Here is a 23746-nt window from a genome sequence, read left to right on the forward strand (position 1 = left end):
TAGAGGGAGGACTAGCGGTAAGGAGCGAGGTCAAACATGATTGGGGAGAGGAATGCAAGATCAGAAACTGGGGCATGGGATATGGTGAGGGGAAACTCATAAAAGAGGAGCCTGGAATCAGGAGAGAAGCATCTCAGGACATAAAATAACTGTTGTGAGTTCTGGACAAGAGATGATTACCTGGAGAGAGAAAGCTGAAGGGGCGGAGAGTAAGTGCTGACGAATGTAAAGAGATTTGTAGGGGCTGTGAGGGAGTAGAAGAAAGGGATTTTGGGGAGAGAGGCAGTAAGGGTCAAGTGAGAGAAGGCTGATTGAGGGATATGAAGGAAGAGGAGTCCAGAGAGAATGAAAGAGGATACAATTGGAGAATTACATCAACACAGTGGGATAAGAAGACAATGTATTTGTAAAGGGATCTGTGGGGAGAGAGAGACTTTGAGGAAGGGGTGCAGAAATCTGACGAATTGTATCAGTAGGTAGAAGGAATCTAGGGGTGGGGATCAGAAAGATGAATTAAGTGATCTGTCGGGTGGATGCATCTAAGCTGAAGAGATCTCTGGGGTTCTGACAGAAGGGTTGATTTGGTCAGTGGGGTGGGGAGGAAAGATGAATCTGGGAAACAGATGGCACCATGACAAAATAGTTCTGGATGAGTGACGGGTTCCAGGTGAGGAAATGGAGCACATTTGGAGTATGCTGCAGGAACATGGCACTTGGAACTGTCGATATTTTAGGGAAGCAGGGTTCTGACCGTAACATCAACAATCCCTTTTCTCTCACAGATGCTGCTTGACCCACTGAGTTCCTCCAGCAGATTGTTCATTGCTCCAGATTTGAGCGATTGCAGTCTCTTGTGTCTCCTATACTGAAGTGAATTTAGGGTGAAGGGATGTCTTGGTGAGGCCAGGCATGTTTGCAAGGGTACTCCCTTGAGATACGTTAAAGAAGAAGGATAGAAATTGAGACGAGATGATGCTGCATGCTCTATTGCTTGTCCGTTATGCACAGAGCCTTATGACATAGGTGATCATGGTCTTTCCATGACCATAATTGTTCTTGGCAAATTTTTCTATAGAAGTGGTCTGCCATTGGCTTCTTCCAGACAGTGTCTTTAAAAGATGGGTGACCCCAGCCATTATCAATACCCTTCAGAGATTGTCCGCTTGGTGTCTGTGGTTGCATAACCAGGACTTGTGATAAGCTACTCCTGTGGCTTCATGTGACCCTGATCGTGGGGAGGGGGTGGAGGGGGCTAAGCAGGTGCTGCACCTTGCCCAAGGGTGACCTGCAGGCTAGCCGAGGGAAGGAGCGCCTTCCACCCCCTTTGGTAGAGACACATCTCCACCCCGACACCCAGAAGTTGATATAAAAATCTGTATACCTCATTAATGTCCCTCAGAATAGATCAACAGTGGAGATACATACCCACTTCAACATGGATGAGTTCAAACTGCCCTGTGAAATGGTCCTGCAAGCTGCTCTGCTCAAGTCGAGTTCAGCAGTAGTGTGTTGGCATCCCAACAGAGAATAAGTAGGAATAGATAAGCAAACTGTCCCTAGTTAATAACGACAGTCCTTGGTTAATAACAAGGATTCAAAGTTTGTAGGCAGATTCGTCTTCCCCACAGACAGCCATGAAACAAAGAAACTGTGGAGCCTGTTCAAAGGAGAAAAAAATATCAACTCCCCCATGTGCGCAAGAAAAACAAACCACACAAACAGCAATGAAAACAAAACAAACAAAAATCACGGAATATAGAACACAAAATATTTCAGTTCAGCTCTATGTTCCTTATCTGCAGGCTGCTCAATTCAAAATTGTATTAAAATTGCATCAAAAAAAAGGAGCAACCAGAAAAACTAGAAACACATCCAAATGTGAATTAGAGTTCAACCCACAGGATGCTTCGATTAAACCTTGCTCTGGCACCAGGCTTCGACAGCATCGACAGAGAGAGAAAGATCATTTGATCACAAGGACCTTCCCTTGAGAGCAACGAGTGAGAAGCAGGGAGAGAGAGAGACTGTCAGACGTAGACACCTTCCTCCGGCAGCAGCGAGCAAGTGGCTGGTAGACAGCGCTGAACACTCACTCGCCCTCCCCACCTGTTCTGTCTTTAACAGATGTCCAGAGCTTCATTTGGCCATAAGTTGGAAAATATGGAAAAATGCCTCAATGTGGTGCTTCCACAGTATTCATCAACACAAGAGATTCTGCAGATGCTGGAAATGTTGAACAATCACAACATACTGGAGTACCTCTGCAGGTCAGGCAGCGTCTATGGAAGGAGATGAACAGTCAACATTTCGGGCTGAGGCCCTTGATCTGGACTGTTTATTCCTCTCCATAGATGCTGCCTGACTCGCTGAGTTCCTCCGGCATTTTGTGCCTGCATTCCTCCACAGCATTATAATGGAAGGCATCAAAAGTACATAAGACTGATAAGAAGGGGTGAGGGGGCAAACTAGTTCTGCATTCCTCGAAGTGCGAGTGTGTGTCTGTATTTTGAATGTAGTAATATGGGAGCTCGATCATGTAGGGGTGAGTTTGATTTGCGTGTTTGTAACGTGTAGACAGCCACTACAGCTCACAGTGTGGGGGACGTGGGTTGATACAGTAATCATGTTTGGGGGGGTGGGGAGGGAGGATGTAACAGTGATTCTACAGGTTGTCCTCTCCCAGAGGCCGGGGGGGTGGGGGGGCGCACCGATCATGTCAGGCGTTTTTTTGCCACTGTCTCTCCATCCCTGCACGGTCCTCAAGCTGCCTCTCGTTGGTTCCCAATACAGCTTCTAGTGTCTGGTCCCTTCTGAATCTGAGACGATGCCAGCCTTACTGGAACGGCCCAAGATGTCGAGCGCGATGGCGCGGGCACTCCACCAGCACATCATGAAGGAGAGGGCGCGGAAACGGCAAGGTGAGGGGGCTGGGGAAGGGTGCGGGCACATCAAACTGACACAAGGAGGGGAGGGGAAATAGAACGATTGACCACCATTTCATTGGCGTCTGTTGGCATTCCCAAACAGTACCATTTACCTTTCACAAGCCCTGTGGGGGAAAACAGAACACATGCAGCCTCCTCTACATTGGTAAAACAGATGGGGGGGGACCACTTTGTCGAGCACCTTCACTCTGACCTCCGCAGTTTAACTCCCTGTTCCCTTTCTGACATGTATTCATGGCCTCCTTGACCATCATGATGAGGCCACTCTCAGACTGGAGGAGCAACACCTCAAATTCCCTCTGGGTAGCCTCCACCTTAATGGCATGAGCATCAATTTATCTAACTTCTGGTAATTCCCTCCCCCTTTCTCCCTTTTTCTATTCCCTATTCTGTTTTTTTTTTAAACTCCTTTTGTTCTCCTCACCTCCACCTGGTTCCCCTCCTCCTTCCTTTCTTTCTGTGGTCCACTGTCCTTTTCCTTTAGCCATCCCATATGTACTGCATGACCTGCTGAGTTCCTCCAGCGTTTTGCGTGTGTTTCACCTGTTGCTTTAGTTGGGACCCTGTTGTGTGGATATAGGAAACACAAAATAATCTGCAGATGCAGTTGTCAAAGGAACACTCACAATGCGCTGGAGGAACTCAGCAGGTCAGTCAGCATCAGTTGAAAAGATTAGTCGACGTTTCAGGCCGAAACCCTTCGTCAGGACTGAAGGAAGAACTTTGGGGAGGGTTTGAAGAATGCTGGTAGTTGAAAAAAACAGTAATTTGAAAGACAAAGGGGTGGGGGAGGGGAAGCAGGGAGGTGATTGGCAGGAGAACAATATGCAGTAGTAGAAGGAGGCGGAACTATGAGGGAGGTGATGTGAAATAGGGATAGGGGAAGGGAATTACTGGAAGTTGGAGAATTCTATGTTCATACCAAGGGGCTGGAGACTACCTAGATGGTATATGAGGTGTTGCTTCTCCAACCTGAGTTTAGTCTCATCATGGCAGTAGAGGAGGCCATGTATGGACATATCTGAATGGGAATGGGAAGCAGAGTTGAACTGGGTGGCTACCAGAAGATCCTGTCTGTTGTGGCGGACAGAGTGGAGGTGCTCGACGAAGCGGTCCCCCAATCTGCGTCGGGTTTCACCAATGTAGAGGAGGCTGCACCGGGGTCACCGGATGCAATAGATGACCCCAACAGACTACAAGTGAAGTGTTGCCTCACCTGGAAGGACTGTTTGGGGTCCTGAATGGTGGCAAGAGAGGAGGTGTAGGGACAGGTGTAGCACTTACGCTTACAGGGATAAGTGCCGGGTGGGAGATCCATGGGGATGGACGTGCGGATAAGTGAGTCGCAGAGGGATCGATCCCTGTGGAAAGCGGAGAGGGGTGGAGAGGGAAAGATGTGCTTTGTCTTTCAAATTACTGTTTTTTTCAACTACCAGCATTCTTCAAACCCTCCCCAAAGTTCTTCCTTCAGTCCTGACGAAGGGTTTTGGCCCAAAACGTCGACTAATCTTTTCAACTGATGCTGACTGATCTGCTGAGTTCCTCCAGTGCATTGTGAGTGTGGATATAGGAACCTTGCATTACAAAAGTGCCCATGGCTCAGTGTTGTGAGGCCCTTGCTTCAATATCAAGATTAAAAGGAAAAGATTTGGGATGGAGAATGAGCAATACGTGGTGTGAGGCATTACTTCTCTGAGGTCTCCACTGGCCAAGGTCAACCACGGATGTTGCGTCTAGCTGTCTGGATACGCAAGCCAGGTCAGTACAATATGGAGAACAAGCTGTTGCCCATGTAGCAAGCTCCCCCTCTCCACGCAGCTAACCAACCCAAAGGAATAGGAAAGACCGATACAGTTTGGCACCGGAAGTGTCACAGGAGTTGCCAGTCAGCGTTGAACTCAAGTAGGACTGCCTTCGGGACTCCAGCTCTCGATTTTTCCCTCAGGGTTTACTCCCGAAGCCTAACCCATGAGTGGGTGTAGCATCAAGGCAGTGGAGGTTTGTGATCAGAGTTTTCCTCCTCGCAGAGGAGCTGACGAGCCCCATCTGCTTGAGGCAACTGGTTTTAAGGTGCCAGTAACCCGTCTGCCCCTTCTCCGGTCAGTGGAGATGGGTCTGCCCAGCTTAGTAGCTCAGACATCCGTGAAGGCCGAAAGCTGAGGTGCACGCCATTGGGAGCACTTAATAGGTAGTGGCAACTTAGCGCCATTACAACCTTGAGGAACCAAGGCAAAGATTAATGTGTGTTAACCATAAAAGCATAGGTTAACATGCTACGCTTTTATCCTATTGATTAAAAACATCAAAAACATAGGGAGTCAAAGAGAATGACAGCACAGAAGCAGGCCCCCCCCCCCCCGAGTCTGCTGAACCAGTACTGACCACCAGCTGCCCATTCACTCTCACTCCAGTTTATTTTTATTGTCTGCACACTCTCATCAACAACCCCAGCCTCAACCTCTCATCAGCACAACCACTTCAATTAACCTACAGGTCAATTAAACTATCAGCCCTTGTGCCTTTGGCTTGGGCAAAGCTACGTTTGTATTTGTTCACAGGAAGAATGTGCAGACGGCACTGGGGGTCAGGATTATGAGGCAGAGCTCCTACTCACTGTACCACGGTGGGATGTCGAGCACAGGGATTGCGTCGGTAGGTGGGATTGAGATTCCACCGGAATGAAGGAGAATCCCCCTTAAAATTTAAGCTTCTCAACCTGGGGTCCATGGACTCCTCAGTGAGATGTATCAGCTAGTTGAGTGGTGTCACAGCAGTGACCTCGCACTCAGTGTCAGTAAGACCAAAGAACTAATTGTAGACTTCAGAAAGTGTAAAATGAGAGAAACTGCACCAGTCCTCATCGAGGGATCAGAAGTGGAAAGGTGAGCAATTTCTAGTTCCTAGATGTCAATATCTCTGAGGATCTAACCTAGGCCCAACATATCGATGCAGCTATGAAGAAGGCACAATAGCAATTGTATTTCATTTGGAGTTTGAGAAGATTTGGTATGTCTCCAGAGAAACTCGTAAATTTCCACAGATGTACTGTGGAGAGTATTCTAACTGGGTGCATCACAGTATGGTATGGGGGGGGGTTATTACACAGGATTGAAATAAGCTGCAGAGAGTTATAAACTCAATCAGCCCCATCACGGGCTCTAACCTGCGTCTTATCCAGGACATCTTCAAGGAGCAATGCCTCCAAAAGGTGGTGTCCGTCATTAAGCACCCCACCACCCAGGTCATACCTTGTTTCCATCAGGGAGGAGGTACAGGATCCTGAAGGCACACACTCAGCGATTCAGGAACAGCTTCTTCCCCTCTGCCATCAGATTTCTGAACGGACATTGAAACCATGAACTCTCCTTCACTATTGTTTCTATTACATTGACACTAATTATTTAACATATATCTGTCACCAGCATACATTGTGAAGTTTGTTGTCTTTGTGGCAGAAGTATAATGCGATACATGATAATAGAGAAAAAACGTGAATTACAGAAAGTGAGTATATAATTATTTTTATGTATTGCATCGCACTGCTGCCACAAAGACAACAAATTGCATGATGTATGCTGATGATATTAAACCAGATTCTGGCTCTGAGTTCTGAGTTAATGGTAGGGGCTCCATGGCATAAGAAAGGTTGGGAATTGCTGACTTAAATGAACAGAGGAATTCTTAATGAGGAAGGCTGTGCAAATTCTTGTCACTGTCCCATCATTCATCGGATGATATTTGACTTGTAGTTTAATTCCACCGTAGAGTTGCAGTTCTCTTCTCTAATCCACAATCAATAAGGCTGTGTTTTTATTTTATTTTAGAGATGGACAGCACAGTGACAGGCCACCCTGGCACAATGAGCCCCCGCCACCCAGTTAAACCAACGTAACAATTAACCTATCAACCAGTGTCTCTGTGGGCAGTGGGAGGAAACCGGAGCACCCGGAGGAAACCCCCACAGTCATGGGGAGAATGTACAGCCTCCTTGTAGACATCAGTGAGAAAGGAATCCGGGTCGTGCTGTTGTAATAGCATTATACAATACAGCTACAGTGGTCTCCGTCCCACCCAACCCCGCAACCTAGCCGGGCAGAAAGTTCCAGGATCTCACTACCATGGGAAAGTGCTTCTTCATTTTAGGCTTAAAACCTGCTCCTGATTTTAGGGCTGATCCGAACTGAGCACCTCTGTTGGTCGCTGCACAAATAAGATGCAGAAATAGACAGGGTGAGGTTCGATGACCAGCAATCATTCAAACGCAGAGGGTGGTTGAGGAGCCTTCAGTTATAGTTTGCCATGTTCTTAACATAGCCTGTCAGATATAGGAGCGGAATTGGACCATTTGGCCCATTGAGTCTGGTCCACGAATCCATCATGGCTGATTTATTCTCCCTCTCAACCCCATTCTCCTGCCTTCTCCCCGTAACCTTTGATGCCCTGCCTAATCAGAAACCTGTCCACTTCTGCTTTAAATACACCGATAACTTGGCCTTCACAGCCATCCATGGCACTGAGTTCCAGAGATTTACCACCCTCTGGCTAAAGAAATTCCTCCTCATCTCTGTTCTAAAGGAATGTCCTTCCATTCTGAGGCTGTGCCCTCTGGTCCCAGACTCCCCTTCCCCACGCCAAAAAAAAAGGAAACATCCTCTCTACATCCTCCTTTGTTCCATTTCAGATGAATTCCATTTCTACTGATGGTACTTCAATCCTGTCTGTCTACCCAACTCCCATCAACTGTATCCCACTGTGGAACAGCTCATAATCCTGACCCCTGGCGCTGTCTGTGTGATATTTGCACGCTTTTCCTGTGATTAAATGGGCCTGTTGCAGAGCCATCAAATGCTTTTCTTCTGATAACCCTGTAATTCCCAGGATCATTCTTGTAAACCTCCTCTGGATCCTCTCCCATGCCAGTATATCCTTTTTTTCAGATAAAGGGTCCACAACTTACATTGACTTATAATGCAGCCACCTTGAATTAAAAGCCAGCATGCCATTCGTGTCTCTTGTGGTTTTCTCCAAAGTAGTTTCTGCAGAAAGTGGGGATCTGGGGGTTTGCTATGAGTTTCCCTAGAATGGAAAAATCTGTAAACAAAGGCTTTCTGGCCTGCCCTTCCCCAAAGCAGGAGCCATTTTGCAGAGCCAAGTCTTAATTATTGATCCTGCTCCTGTGGCCGTTACAGAGGAGGAGGAGGTGGACAAGATGATGGAACAGAAGATGAGGGAGGAGCAAGAGCGGAAGAGGAAGAAAGAGATGGAGGAGAGGATGTCGCTGGAAGAGACAAAAGAACAAGTAAGTGGGGTGATGGATAGGACAGTCAGAATTCTGTTCTACCCTGTTGGAGGAGTGATGGAGTAAAGTTAAGAAGAATGCAGAAAAGATTTACCAGGATGTTGATGAGACTCGGAGGCCAGAGTCATAAAGAGGGGTTGCGTAGCCTATGACTTTATTTCCAAGAATGTAGGAGATTAAAGGGTGATCTGATAGAGGTACGTGAATTCATAAACACATGAGACCTCTGGTATAAGGTGATCCTGCTGAAGATGGGCAACAGCTTACTGGCAGATGCAAACCAAGAAACACGACTGAATACTCCATCAGTAGCACTTCTTCTCTGTTCAAAATTGTGGTAAGCTATCACTGCAAACAATGAGGTAGCGAGCAAAAGGGAGGCTGATCCGAGGGTCGAGGCAGGTGGGTGTGAAGCTGAGGCATGATTGAGTGGCGGGAGTGAGGTTGAGGAGTGTTCAAGACGAAGTCAGGGTCAGAGATGGAGTTGGAGCGAGTAGAGTGGAGAAAAGTTGAAGCGGAGTTGTTTCAGAGCCTGTCAGCTGAAACGGGAGTGAGTTTGGATCCATCGAGGCGCCATGTCGATTTGGAATGGTTGACTATGGGCTGGAATTGGCCCAGAGCATGTCGCTGCAGCAGCGCTGGAGTGTGGGGGACAACCCGGAGTTTGCACAATTTAAACGCCGGGCCTGATGGACTGGAAAGGAAGGGTGTCGAGGTGGGGGGTGGGTCTACTCCAGGACGTTTACTCCACTCTCCTCAGCTCAGAGGCTGTGCCTTGCTCCAGGCTTACTGTCTGCAAAATTCACGGCAATTTGCCCTGCTGTGTGATGACCTGCGACTGAGGTGATGGGCTTGCTTCGGGTCTATAAACAATTTCATTCTGAACGCTGTTGCTTGCTTTTATTGTTTGCATGATGTGTTTTTTTTTCTCTCTGTGTTGGGTGTCGGTCCTTTTTTTTAATTGAGTTCATTTGGTCAAAGGTTCATTTTATGGTCAAAGTATGCATGTACTATACAATTCAGATACTCGTCTTTGCTGGCTAGCCATGAAATACAGAAAGACCATGGCAGCTGATGGAAGAAAATGCATCAACTCCCGCACCCCCTCCCCCAGCATGAAAAAGAAAAGAAACAAAACTCGCAGATCCCAAAATCCCCCGCAGAAAAAAAGTGACGATAACAGACCCCAACCCCCTCACCAACAGGGAAAAAACAGTGATAATAACAATCCTGACCCCCTCACCTGCAGGGGAGAAACAGCGACTGTAAAAGTCCCTGACCGCCTCACCTGCAAAAAAAAATAAATATACTTTGAACTTTGAATCTACAGATGTTGGAAATCCAGAGTAAAACACACAAAATGCTGGAAGAACTCAGCAGGTTAGGTGGCATCTATGGAAAGGAATAAAGTGTCGATGTTTTGGGCCAGGACCATTTATCAGGACTGGAAAGGAAGGGGGAAGAAGCCATAATAAGGTGGTGGGGCTGGGGGAAGAGTACAAGCTGGCAGGTGGTAGGTTAAGCCAGGTGAGGGGGGAGATGGGTGGGTGGGGTCGAGGGATGAAGTGAAAGGCTTGGAGGTAAGAGGTGGAAAGGGTAAAGGGCTAAAAAAGAAGGAATCTGATGGGAGTGTGGACAGTGGGAGAAAGGGAAGGAGGAGGGAGGTGATAGGTGTCAGAGAAGAGGTAAGAGGGGAGCCAGGATAGGGAATGGAAGGGGGGGAGAGAAATTACCAGATGTTAGAGAAAATTATGCACGCAAACACACACGCACACACTCACCTCCCCCACCCCAAGGTTGTATCCCAGTCACTGTAACTGAGACTGCAGAACTATTAAAGATGGCACAGTGCCGCCGAAAGTGATTCCTGTTCTGAAAGTGGCCACTGGGTGGCAGCAGTGCTGGAGTATTCCTACAGCCGGGGTGATGGCTGGGAGTTAGGGATGTTGCCGAGGCAATGCTGAGACAACACAAACACAAAATGCTGGGGGGACTCAGCAGGTCAGGCAGTATCCGTGGAGTAGAATAAACAGTCAACGTTTCGGGCTGAAACCAGAGCCCCCAATGTCGTGTCTCACTGAAGTAGAGAAGTCCATACCAGGAGCACTGTTATGGGCAGGGCAGAGTGGAGATTGGGAGCAAAGTGTAAACTATAACAGAACCCATTGGTAAAATCCTTCAGCTTAACCGAAGCAAAGGATGGCGGCAGAGTCAGGTATTCTCAACTGGAGAAGGGATTCTAGGTCTCAGAGCACTGAGGAAGGTCTCTTTACCACATTGATGTCTTCCTGTTTTTGTCTGTTTACGTATGGTACTGTATCATCATTATCCTTATGTACTGTGAGGTGTGACGTGGACGATCATGGTCGTTCCATAGCCATGATTGTTCTTGGCAAATTTTTTTTACAGAAGTGATGTGCAGTGTCTTTACAAGACAGGTGCCCCCAGCCATTAGAGATTGCCTGGCGTCAGTGGTCACATAACCAGGATTTGTGATATGCACCGGCTGCTCGTACGACCATCCACCACCTGATCCCATGGTTTCACGTGACCCTGATCTGGGGGGTGGGGGTGCTAATCAGGTGCTACACCTTGCCCAAGGGTGACCTGCAGGCTAGTGGAAGGAAGGAGCATCTTACACCTCCTTTGGTAGAGATAAATCACCACCCCGACACCCAATGTACAGTATAGTTTTTTGGACAATATTGTTTTTTTCCTGTAAATGCATGCTAGAAAATGAATCTCAATGCAGTATATGGTAACATACTTTGATAACATGCATACATTGATAATAAATTTACTTTGAACTTTGAGGGCAATTTCAATAGGGTGCCCTGAAGTGTATGGCTAATGTACTGTTCTCCAGTGTTCCGACTGCATTATCTCCAAGCCACAACCTCACCTCTTGATCTGTTCATTCATCACCAATAACAATGAGACGGCCTACAGAGAAGAGGTGGAAGATCTCGAGGCCTGGTGCCAGGCAAATAACTTCTTCCTTAATGTCAGTAGGACAAAGGTGGTTATCGACTTCAGGAGAGCCCCCCCCCCTCCACTTTTACGTCAGTGGCACAGCAGTGGAAACTGCGAGCAGTTTCAAACTCTGAGAGTGCACATCTCGCACAACCTCGCATGGTCCCAGAATACATGATAAAGAAAACTCACCAATGCCTCCAGCATCTTGTGTGTGTTGCTCTACTTTCTGAGGAGGCTGTAGAGAGCGTCCAGATGAGCTGCACCACAGTGGACAGGAAGGCTGTACAACAGTAGACAAAACTGGCCAGTGCACCAGCCTACCAGCCATCAAGGACAGATATACAGGAGAATGGCCAGTAACATCATGAAGGCTTCCACATACCTTGGTCATGGATTGTTCCTCCACTCTCATCGGGGTGGAGGCTATGTGGCACCACACCAGGACCACCAGGTGGTTACTTTCCCCAAGCAGTAAGGCTGATCAACACCTCCACCCACTAATTCCACCACTCCTTTATTTCCTATCAGTCATCTTATGTACAGCCTAGCATCACTCTATGGACATACAATTCCACTGTGGAAAGAAGTTATATATTTATATTTATTGTATTTATTAAATCCTTTGGGATTTTTGTTGTGCTGCATCAGATCAGGAGTAACAATTATTTCATTCACCTTTATACTTGTGTGCTAGAGATGACACTAAACGTTGTTGAATCTTCCCCCACCCCACCAGATCTCCAAGATGGAACTGAAGCTGCAGAGTCTGCAGGCGGAGAAGCACCAGCTCTTCCTGCAGCTGAAGAAGGTCCTGCACGAGGAGGAAAAGCGACGGGCCAAGATGAAGGAACAGAGGTACAAAGCTTGCTTCAGCTGTTTTCTTTCTCTCTCGACGCCTAAAAAATATAGGGCGGGAGAACTTACCAGCTGCTGTTAAATATTTGCCAGGTGCAAGCGCTGACCCACCACAAGTGTGATTCCTCCCTTGCAGCTTGATGAAGTTTGAATTGAGATGTGACAGGTTCTAAACTGGAAATCCCACTGCATCAAGTAAAATCTTACATGATCAATAATTTCCCAATCCACCACATTGTAATTGTGCTGAGTGTTGTGATTGTGATTGGGCACCGGAAGACACTGAAGCTGGTGATTTAGAAGGCTTTATTCACCACACGAGCAGGCATCATACTCTTAGGAGAGGCTCCCTGCTGCAATATTACATGACATTTTTATATGCTAAAGATCAAAGTTAACAGCAGGACTGTTCTATACTTACAATGTATCTACAAGACTTCCTTTGAATTACATATAGTTTTCAAACACCTCCATCTTCACACCCACACACCAGATGCCCAAAATGAGTGTTAATCCCCATTGACTCCTGGATTCATTCATGCATATGCAGACATCTTAGGTCAATGGGGTGTTTCATGGTTTGCAATCAACCCTAATCTGCAGCTCCAAGAACATCATTGTTCTGAGCTGCATTTTAAACTCAATCTACAATCCAGGTTGAGGTTTGAAGACTGGTTGCTGTTGAAATTAATATTTGTGATGTACCATAATTCCAGAATACATCCTAACACTGATGTAGCTCTAACTGCTACGCGACATACCACCACAGCGGCTAGCTGTAAGATTGCGGTTCAGATCCCCAGTGCAGTTTGTACATTCTACCTGTTACCATGTGGGTTTCCTGCCACAGTCCAAAGACGTATGGTTAGGGTTAGTGAGTTGTGGGCATGCTATGTTGGCACTGGAAGCATGGCGATATTTAACCAGCACAATCTTTACTAATTTGTTTTGACAAAAATGTTGCATTTCACTGTACGTTTCAATGTACATATGACAAATAACACCAATCTATTTATCTTTCATGACCTTTACATTTCATATGTCCACCTGCTTTGCACACCTCTCCCCTACTGTTGTGATAGTTAATGGGTTAGTCACTCACATGTGGGAGGGGTTCACACATAGTTGAACAGCCTGCTTCTGGCGTCCTCATGGTCTCCCATCAACGGGCTCCTTAATCCATATGCAGCTTTCACCCGTTCATACCTGAACCTTCTGTACCTTGAAAAGAGGCATGCTTCTGCACCTGTGCTCTCTGGTCCTAGACTCTCCTATCATTGGAAACATCCACTCTCTTTTGGCCTTCGATATTCAGTTGCCCTCAATGAGATCACTCCGTCCCCTTCCCCCTATTCTTCTAAACTCCAGTGAATATAAGATCAGAGCCATCAAATGCTATCTTTAGCCAGAGGATGGTGAATCTGTGGAATTTGTTGCCAAGTCATTGGGTATATTTAAAGTGGAGGTTCATAGGTTCTTGATTAGTCGGGATTATGGAGAAGCTAGGTGAATGGGGTTGAGAGAGAAAATAAACCAGCCACGATGTAATGGCAGTGCAGATTCGTTGGGCCGAATGTCCTAATTATGCTCCTATGTCTTATGGAAGGTTGCCTTGCCAGCCCTTTGCTCCATTCAAATGCATCTCTGTGACGGTAACAATTTCATATTCCCAGGTGATATGAAGAAGCTCTCAAGTTCATCGGTCTTGCTGATTAAAATAGATGTGATACAGTCTTACATTCCTCCATGTGCCTTATCAGATAGATATGTGTCTGCTGTATCAACTAAACAGGCAGTCTTCCTTTTCAATAGGACTGTACTTCCACCTGCCTCCCCCATTAGTAACTCTACTCCCTTGAGCTATTCCCTGCAAAATTAGCTTAAGGCCTCCCCAACAACTGAGACGAACTCCCTTCAAGGGCGTTAGACCCATTGTCATTCAATGCAACCAGCCTGCATGTGGCACCAAACCCAGAACTCTCACGCTCCTGTGTTAGATTTAATTATTAAATTATTTTGGTTGTCAGGGTGGAGAAATGACTCTACCAAAGGAGGTGTAAGGTGCTGCTTCCCTCCGCTAGCCTGCAGGTCACTCTTGGACAAGGTGTAGCACCTGCTTAGCCCTCCTCTCCCCCCCCCCGGATCATGGTCACATGAAGCCATGGGAGCAGGTGGTGAATGGTCATAATGGTCATGTTAGAAGCTGGTGCATATCACAAGTCCTGGTTATGTGACCATTGACAAACTGAGGAGTATTGATAATGACTGGGGTCACCATCTTGTAAAGACACTGCCCAGCAGGCAGCAATGGCAAACCATTTAAGTCAAAAAATTTGCCAAGAATAATCATGGTCGTGGAAAGACCATGATCGCCTACATCATATGACATGGTGCATAACGAACAAGCTAATTATTTTATTCAGAGATACTGCATGGAGCAGGTCATTCTGACCCACCAAGCTTGCTTCACCCAATTACACCTTTGTGACCAATTAAACCTACTAACCTGTAGGCGAGTCATTGGGTATATTTAAAGTGGAGGTTGATCATCATCGTCATCATCAGGTGCCATGCCCAGTCTGAGCTTTGACTGCCATGGCCCACACACTCCTGTTTCGGGTCAAGTGGATCAATTCATTGGTATTCATTTCCAGTTCTCTGGCTGCTGTCTCCATCATCATTTGTCTTTGTCTTCCTCTTGCTTTCCTCTCTTCGGTCTTTCCCATAAATACCGTGCATTCTAACTCCTCTTTCCTAATCACATGTCCAATGACGTTATGTTGCCTTTTTATGATCTCATACATTATTCTCTTTTTGTGTTTGCTCTGTTCATGACATCCTCGTTACATATTCGTTTTGTCCATGATATTCTTTGCATCCTCCTCAAAAACCACATCTCTGCTGCTACAATTTGTTTCCTCATGTTACTAGATATTGTCCAACATTCTGAGCCATATAACGTAACTGGATAAATGTAACATTTCAGTACTCTGAGGTGGGTTGTCATGCCTAGTTTAGTGTTGGTCAGTATACTCTTTATTCTCGTAAAGGTGTCTTTTGCCATCCCTGTTCTTCTTTTGATGTCTATATCGCACCTGACATCTGATGTCACCCAGCTTCCTAAGTAGCAAAAGTTCTGAACTTGTTTTATGTCTTCCCCGTTTATTCTCAGCCTGCAGATAGGATCCTCCTCCTTTTTGGATATCACCATACATTCTGTTAGACAAGGGTATGTTTTCTCCCCTGATTTATTTAATGTGTACAGTGAAACAATATTACAAAAAATAAGACATCTTGGGAATCAAAGTTGGTGGGGAAAACATCAGTAATTTCAGATATGCAGATGACACTGTGTTAATTGCAAGTACGGAGGAAGAACTACAAAACTTAATTGATATAATTGTTGAAGAAAGTGCAAAAATGTAGGTTCTTGATTAGTCAGGGTGCGAAAGGTAACGGAGAGGAAGGAAGGAAATGGGGTTGAGAGGGATAATAAATCAGCCATGATAGAATGACAGAGCAGAATCAATGGGCCGAATGGCCTGATTATACTCCTGTGTCTTACGGTCTTTGAAATGTGGTGGGGGGGGGAGACCATAGCACCCAGAGGAAACTCATAGTCGTGGGGAGGATGTGGAAACTCCTTCCAGACAGCACTGGGAATCAACCCCAAGTAATAGAGTTATGCTAACCACTGTGGTGCTGTGTCACCTCCAAATGAGGTGGAGAACTCAGTGGCATTTTTCTGTGGGGAACTCAACTGCCCTTCTGTGAGAGAGAGCAGTTGCATTTCTGTGGGCAAATGGCATCCTGGTGATTACCGCCTGGCTCAGATTCGTGAAGATCTCTGAGATCCAAAGGCAAATGTGGGAGAGTCACGGACCCATCTCAAGCCAGTGAGCCATCACTTTAATTACTCTTCTCTCTTGTACCTTGCGTTCCCAGTGACTTGAGCACCCTGACACAGGCAGCATACCCACAGGCTCTGGCGATCCATTCTGGCCCACATCTGATCAATGTACAAGGTAAGAGTACATTCGCCTGCTTGCCATTATCCCCCTTCCAGTGTAGCGGTGTGTGCATGTTCCTGACATCACCTCTGAATTTGCAATCTGTAATTACTTGCAGTCCCCCGCCAACCCCCTCCCCACCCCAAATCAGGGTTACGTGAAGCCATGGGAACAGGTTGTGGATGGTCGCATGAGCAGCCAGTGCATATCACAAACCCTGGATCTGCGCCAACTGATGCCAGGCATTATTGGTAATGGCTGGCATCACCTGTCTTGTAAAGACACTTCCCCAAAAAAGGCAATGGCGAACCACTTCTGTGGAAGAATTTGCCAAGAACAATCACGGTCATGTGTAAGGCTGAATCTGGTTCACGGGTCTGGCAAGTGAGACAGAAAACTCGGACTGCAAATAAATATATTAATCATTTGTTTACAAGCAGTAAAAGTTCATCCAAACATCCATATCCCCTAAGTTAAAGATACAACAAAACTGAATATTCAACAAACATACTTAGTTAAAAGCACTTGCAGAGCATACCTTCCTGATGGTCGTGTGCACTGCTTCCACTAAACAAAAGTGAGAGCAAACCTCTTCCACATGCGACTTGAAATTTGACACCACACAGCTAGCCAATGGGAAAAACGGACAGTCTCTAAACTAACCAATCACGACAAATCGACCTTCAACAATCAGAATAAGCCACACCCCCACATGACATCATGGCAAGACCATGACTGCCCACGTCATACGACACAGCACATAATGATGATGACAAATTGCTTGCTAATGTCCATTGTTGTTTGGAAAGCCCCTTTTTGCTGGTCTCCCTTGCTCCTTACTGCCTTTGAATCAGAATCAATTTTATTATCACCAGCCTATGTTATGAAATTTGTTGTTTGACAACAGCAGTGCAACACAATGCTTAATAACAGAAAAAAACTATCACAAATACTGTATATAGTGGGGAAAAAAGGTATATACAGTAGAGAGGAACAAGGTAGTGAGGTCGTCCTCATGGGTTCAATGTCCATTCAGAAATTGGATGGCAGAGGAAGAAACTGTTCCTGAATCGCTGAGTGGTGCCTTCAGGCTCCTGTACCTCCTTCCTGGTGGTAGCAATGAGAATAACGCATGACCTGGGCGATGGGGGTTTTTAATGATGGATGTCACCTTTTTCAGGCATGGCTCCTTAAAGATGTCCTGGATACCACAATGGCTAATGCCCATGAGGATGACTTAAGTTTGCTGCTCTTTGCAGCTTCTTTCGATTCTGTGCAGTAGCCCCACCCCCCCATTCCAGACGGCGATGCAGCTGGTTAGAATGTTTTCCACAGTACATCTGTAGGAATTTGCAAGTGTCTTTTGTGACATACCAAATTTCTTCAGATGAGAGGGAGATGGCAGGAGGGCAGGATGAGGAGCTGAGAAGGGAATCATGTGAGAGGGATGGAGGTCATATGGCTGAAGAGGAGAGAATCTTAAAGGAGAGGGCAATAGACCATGAAGTATGGGGAAGAAGGTGAGGAAGCTGAATGTATCAGCAGTTCGTGAGGGTGGTGAAGGACAAAGAGGAGGGGTAACGATGCCAGAGAAATAAGGGAGAATGGGGTGGAGGAGGAAGAAGGGAAAAGTGTTGATCTTGATTTCCAACATCTGCAGTCTCTCTCTAGTGTGTCTGGTTGGGTATTTATTGATAATTTTACAGTTTGGTTACTACTGCTATGTGTAAAGTGTCCAGGGAGGGATAGCACCTTTGGTGTAGGGGTTTGTCATGTCCATTCTGGAGCAGCTCGTTCACCTTTGAGCCTCACCTGACGCTCAGCTCTCACCTGTTCACTTGCGACAGCGACCACACCAGTACACTGCTTTGACAGGTGGACTAAACCAGGTGTGTGTAGCCGATGGGCCGCCTACCATGGGTGAGACAGGGACATGTCTGTCCCAGTAAGCAAAGTCAGCTCCGGTAGGCTGGGTGGATAAGATCCACAGTGAGGTCCAACGGCCGGGAAGGCGGTTTCTGCAACACTCCATTGAGAGCGAAGGGCATGTCGAGGCACAGAGACGTCACAGTCATCCACTGTAACCTGTTGTGACTAACTTTCTTGCAGGCATTCACTGTGAATACATGGACCACAATAGAATCGATGAAAGACCAGACTAAACAGATGTACAAGCAACCGATGTACAAAAGACAATAGAGCAAACACAAAGAGAAAGAAATAATAATAAATATCAAGAACCTGGGTAGAAGTGGCCTTGAAAGTGAGTCTGTGGGTTGTGGGAACAGTTCAGTGATGGGACGACTGAGGCATCCCCTCTGGTTCAAGATCCTGATGGTTGAGGGGTAATAACTGTCCACAAAAGTTCATCCTCTACATCCTCCCCCATCTTCTCAGAACACCCTCTGTCCTAACCCTCCATCCCAGTTGCCACAAGCAGCCGGTGTTTCACCTCACCTGTTCTCCTTTCCTTTCAGAAGGCCACGGGAGACCGGTTGGACTGCTGGGAGATCGTCCAAAGTCACAGATGTTCACCTCCGGGGCCATTGCGCAGGTGGGTTCTCTGGGCTCAGAGCCGTGGGGCGGGTGGAGGGTGCACGGTTGGGTGCTGCAAGCTTGCAGCTCCGTCCTATCCTGCTTTCAACCTTGTCTTCAGTTTCCCCGCCCCACCCTCCCCCAAAGTAGCTGCAGCCTGTCCTCCCTCGTAGAGCATCAGAGCACAGTACAGGCCCTTTGTTGTGCTGACCCTTGTACCTACTCTAAGATCAATCTTACCCTTCTCTCCTACATATCTCTCTATTTTCCTATCACCCTTGTGCATATCTAAGAGTCTCTTAAAAGCCTCTAATGTATCGGTCCACCACCTCCCCTGATAACATGTTTCACACACCCACTACACTCTGTGTGGAGGGAGGGAAGCTACCTATGACATCCCCTATACTTCCCTCCAATCACCTTAAATTTATGCCCCCTCATATTAGCAATTTCCAGTCAATCTATGCCTCCTATCAGCTTGTACACCTCTTTCAAGTCACCTTTCAACCTTCTACACTCCAAGAAAAAAAATCACTATTTCACTCAGCCTATCCTCATAAGACATGCTCTTCAATCTATGCAGCATCCAAGTGTGGTCTAACCAGGGTCTTACAAAGCTACAACATTACCTTGCGGCTCTTAGACTCAATCCTCTGACTTATCTATCCTAATGTCTTTTAAAAGTTCCAGCACATCCTCTTTCTTAAAGTTGACATGTTCTAGCAGATCAGCATGTTTTATGCTGCCCTCGTGGACATCAAGCAGATAAATATAGAGCAGTACAGGCCCTTCATTGTGCTGACCTTTAACAAACTCCAAGATCAATTTAACCCTCCCCTTCTACATAGCCTCCATTTTTCATTCATCCACGTGTTACGTTTGGTGGCGGAGTAGAGATACATCTCTACCGGAGGAGGTGCTCCTTCCCTCCGCTAGCTTGCAGGTCACCTTGGGCAAGGTGTAGCGCCTGCTTAGCAACCCCCCCCGCCCCCGATCAGGGTTGGTGAAGTAATGGGAGTAGATGGTGGATGGTTGTATGAGCAGCTGGTGCATATCACAAGTCCTGGTTATGCGAACACTGACACCAGGCAGATAGTCTCTGAACAGTATTGATAATGGCTGGGGTCTTTGTCATCGCCTTCCTCCGGGCAGTATCTTCAAGATGGGTGAGGGCATTCCACTGCGTGTGGAGTGCATCGACTTCCGAATGGCAGAGGTGCTACATAAATGTGGTGATCCGGCACCTGTGTTTCCATTGGTTGTACAGCAAACAGAGAATGTTCCAGAAAGAGATGTGCAAAAAATGCTGGAGACAGATTTTAAAAGTCTCCATCCCACTCTTGTATTGGTTTGCCTACTCTCTGCCTCTCTCTCTCTCCCCCTTCCCCATCTACCTCTCCTTCCTTCTGCCCCATTCTGCTTCTCATTGCCCTTCCCTCTGTCTGTCTGTCTGTCTCTCCTCTTGCCCGTTCTCCCCCCCCCCCCACCCCATCTCACACTCGTGTTTGTCTCTCCAGAATCGTGCATTCACGGCACAGGCTGGGTTCACAACAGCACAGAGTGACCATCCTCAGTATCAGACTGGCCAAGCAGGACATAGCAGTTACCCTGTTAACCAGACACAGCATGGACCGCCTTATGGACCAGGACAAGCTGTGACTTATACCAGCAGCCAACAGCTTCGAGGTGAGACAACTGTGAAGCACACACAGTCCGTTATACATTGGTGTCTTGTACACTGTAACTTATAGTGTTTATGTCAGAGAGCACTCGGTAAACGCACTCCTCGCGCACATTTACAGGCACGTGCAAACGTAGCCTTGTCATTCTGCCGCCGTCGTGCTGAGTGTGTGCACTTCAAGGTCTTCCCCGGTATTTCCTCAGAATCGGTCCTAAACCAAGCTGATGCACTGGGGTTGCCTTTATGCTGCCTTTCCTGCCACACACTTTAGAAATGCGGCTGTGTAGATTTGTGTATGTTGTTTGTATACTGTATTTAATGTAGATACTTGTTTATTTTGTAAAATGTTTGTTACTACATTGTGAGGTGCAGCATGTTATGATTCATTTGTAGTCTTTAGTTAACTTTGGTAATTAAAGATGGTGTGCCCTGGTGCCTAATAAAACGGGGCTCTTTGCCTTCAGTGGGAGGAGAAAGATGGGGACTGCCAGGAGTTCACACTGGACAAAAATTAGTACGGAGCAATTGTAGTGTTTCTTGTAGTTTTAGCAGTTTTAACACAGAACATAGACGAGTACAGTATAGGAACAGGCCATTCGGCCCACAATGTTATGCCGATCCAGCTAAAAGGCAAATCAGAAACACCCAAACACTAATCCCTCCTACCTACACCACGTCCTTATCCCTCCATTTTCCTCACATCCATGTGTCTATCCAAACGTCTCTTAACAGTCCCTAATGTATTTGCCTCTACCACCATACCAGGCAGTGCATTCCAGGCATCCACCACTCTCTGAGTAAAAAACTTACCCCTTACATCCCCTTTGAGCCTGCCCCCTCTCACCTTCAATGCATGCCCTCTGGTATTAAACATTTCTACGCTGGAAAAATATACTCCCTGTCTGCTCTATCTATGTCTCTCATAATCTTATAAACTTCCATCAGACGCCCCCCCCCCCCCCCCCCAACCTCTGGCACTCCAGAAAAAACATCCCAAGTTTATCCAGCCTCTCTTGATAGTATGCCCTCTAAACCAGGTGGCATCTTCCCCTCTCCAATCAGATTTCTGAATAGACGTTGAACCCATGAATACTACCTCACTACTTTATTTCTTATTTTTTGCACCAGTAATTTAATTTAGCTATTTTATATATGTATAAAATATATATATTTTATATATGTATATATAAAATTACTGTAATTAATGTTTTTCTGTTATGTATTGCAATGTACTGCTGCAAAGTCAAAAAAATTTCACAACATATGCCAGCGATAAATAGTCCATGCCAACCGAGAGCTAGTCCCCAATTGCAAGCACCTGGTATATATCCCGCTCAACCTTTCCTTTCCAACATTGTAACTCTATCCACCTGTACCAATTCTTCTGGCAGATTGTTCCGTGTACTGAACACAGAGAGACACAACCCTCAAGTCCCCTTTAAATCTCCCTCTTACCTTAAAAACCTATACTCCTTGTTTTAGTTCCCTTACTCTGGGGGACAAAGATAATGACCACCTACCCTCTCCATCCTAAATAAGGTCAGCCTCCTCCTTTCCAGGGAAAACAGCCCCAGCCTATCTAGGCACAAGGAAGATTATAGATAGCAAAATCCTTCAATTTCGAGTTTAATTATCATTCAACTATACATGGAATAACCATGAATGCAGCCCAAATGAAACAGTGTTACTCCGGGGCCAAGGTGCAACACATGGTACCAATGATCATACACAGCACATAGCGCATATAAGATACCAGCAACCACATATCAGATATCAGTAAGATGCAGTCACACAAAAAATATATGGTCCAAGACCCTGAGTCTTATGAATATTGCAGCAGTCTGCAATCGAACACAATATGGCTTATGGCTTGTCTTCTGCCGAGTGAACACTTGGGGGGGGGGGGGGGAGCAGCACTAACTCCATGCCACACCACCTCTGTTGGAGCCTGTCTCCTGGGCAGCTATAGACAGGCGGCACCATGGCTTGAGGCCTAGTCCTTGCTATTACCGAGGCCTCGCAACTCCCCTGCCGTCCGCCAATATATCAATGAATTGGACTTGCAGCATTTCACATTAACGGTGTCAAACGGGTTCTTGCGATTAGAAAAAGAGCGATCACTTGCACACCTCCTTGGCGCACCAACACCTCTCTGGCGCTGGTAGCAGCACGATCCGAACCAAGTCCAGCTCCTTCAGTTTCAGTGTGTTACCTTCTGTGTTTACCTTGGCAACGCACACAAAATGCTGAAGGAACTCATCAGGTCAGGCAGCATCTATGGAGGGAAATAAACAGTTGAAGTTTCTGATTGAGATGTCAATTGTTTATTCCCCTCTATAAATACAACCTGATCTGCTGAGTTCCTCCAGCATTTTGTATGTGGGTGTCCCCCAGACTATCCAGTTTCTCCTCAGCCCACCAGTCCCAATAATGTCCTCAGTGAGAGTTCAAAGTAAATTTATTGTCTAAGTACATTTATGTCACCATCTATAACCTTTAGATTCATTTTCTTGTGGGCATACTCAATAAATCTATAGAGTAATAACCATAACAGTATCAATGAAAGACCGCCCAACTTGAGCTTTCAACCAGAGTGCAGAAGACAAAAAGAAAGAAATAATAAGTAAATAAGCAATAAGTATTGAGAACATGAGTTCTTGAAAGTGAGTGCATTGGTTGTGGGAACATTTGAATGATGGGGCAAGTGAAGTTGAAGAAGGGGAAGGTTCACAGGAGGTAGATAAGGCAAGTTATTTTAGAGAGAGAATGGTGGGTGCCTGGTATGATGGTAGAGGCAGATACAAGAGGTACATTAGACAGGTCATAGGCACGTGAATCTGTAGTGTAAGGACATTGCGTAGGCAGAAAGAATTAGTTTCTTCAGGCATTAATTAGGTTGGATCTTTGCTGTGGGCTGAAGAGTTTGTTCCTGTGCTCTATTGTTCTATGTTTGAGGTCCCCGTTGGTTGCGGTCAACCATGGACATTGTCTCCTAGCTGTCTAGATATGCAAGCCAGTGCAATATGATATGGAGGGCAAGCTGTTACCCATGTAGCAGGCTCCCCCTCTCCACGCCGCTGATGAACCCAAAGGAAGAGCAGAGACCAACAGTGTTTGGCATCGGTGGTGTCGCAGGAGTTACCAGTCAGCAATGAACTGAACAAAGCACTGCCTTAGGTCTGGATTTTTCTTTGAGGTTTACTCCCGAAGCTTTCCTCATTTAGTAGGAGTGAATGTTGGAGATCAGAGTTGGTCTCTGGAGAGTTATCACCCCTGTGTATTTGGAGCCCCTGACTGATAGTGCAGCAGTCCCCAACCACCGGGCTGCAGACCGGTAGCGGGCCGCAAAGCATGTGCTACCGGGCCGCGAGGAAACGATATGATTTGGCGATAGGAGTCAGCTGGACCTTTCCTCATTCCCGGTCACTGCCACTGTTGAGACGTT

At 46.4% G+C, this 23746-nt stretch overlaps 1 protein-coding gene across 1 annotated transcript in view; it reads left to right on the plus strand.

Moving 5' to 3' along the window:
- The window catches only part of gps2 (G protein pathway suppressor 2), a 50293-nt gene that overhangs the window by 468 nt on the left and 26079 nt on the right, over positions 1–23746 (plus strand). Inside the window, exons 2-7 of the mRNA XM_072258273.1 lie at positions 2791–2918; positions 8078–8244; positions 11957–12075; positions 16021–16100; positions 18563–18639; positions 20138–20306. Of these exons, the coding sequence (XP_072114374.1) occupies positions 2825–2918; positions 8078–8244; positions 11957–12075; positions 16021–16100; positions 18563–18639; positions 20138–20306 (706 nt within the window). The 5' untranslated portion in view covers positions 2791–2824. The remainder of the gene's footprint in view (positions 1–2790; positions 2919–8077; positions 8245–11956; positions 12076–16020; positions 16101–18562; positions 18640–20137; positions 20307–23746) is intronic.

This window comes from Mobula birostris, chromosome 5, assembly GCF_030028105.1.
Source record: "Mobula birostris isolate sMobBir1 chromosome 5, sMobBir1.hap1, whole genome shotgun sequence".
In the NCBI taxonomy this organism is placed as follows: Eukaryota; Metazoa; Chordata; class Chondrichthyes; order Myliobatiformes; family Myliobatidae; genus Mobula; species Mobula birostris.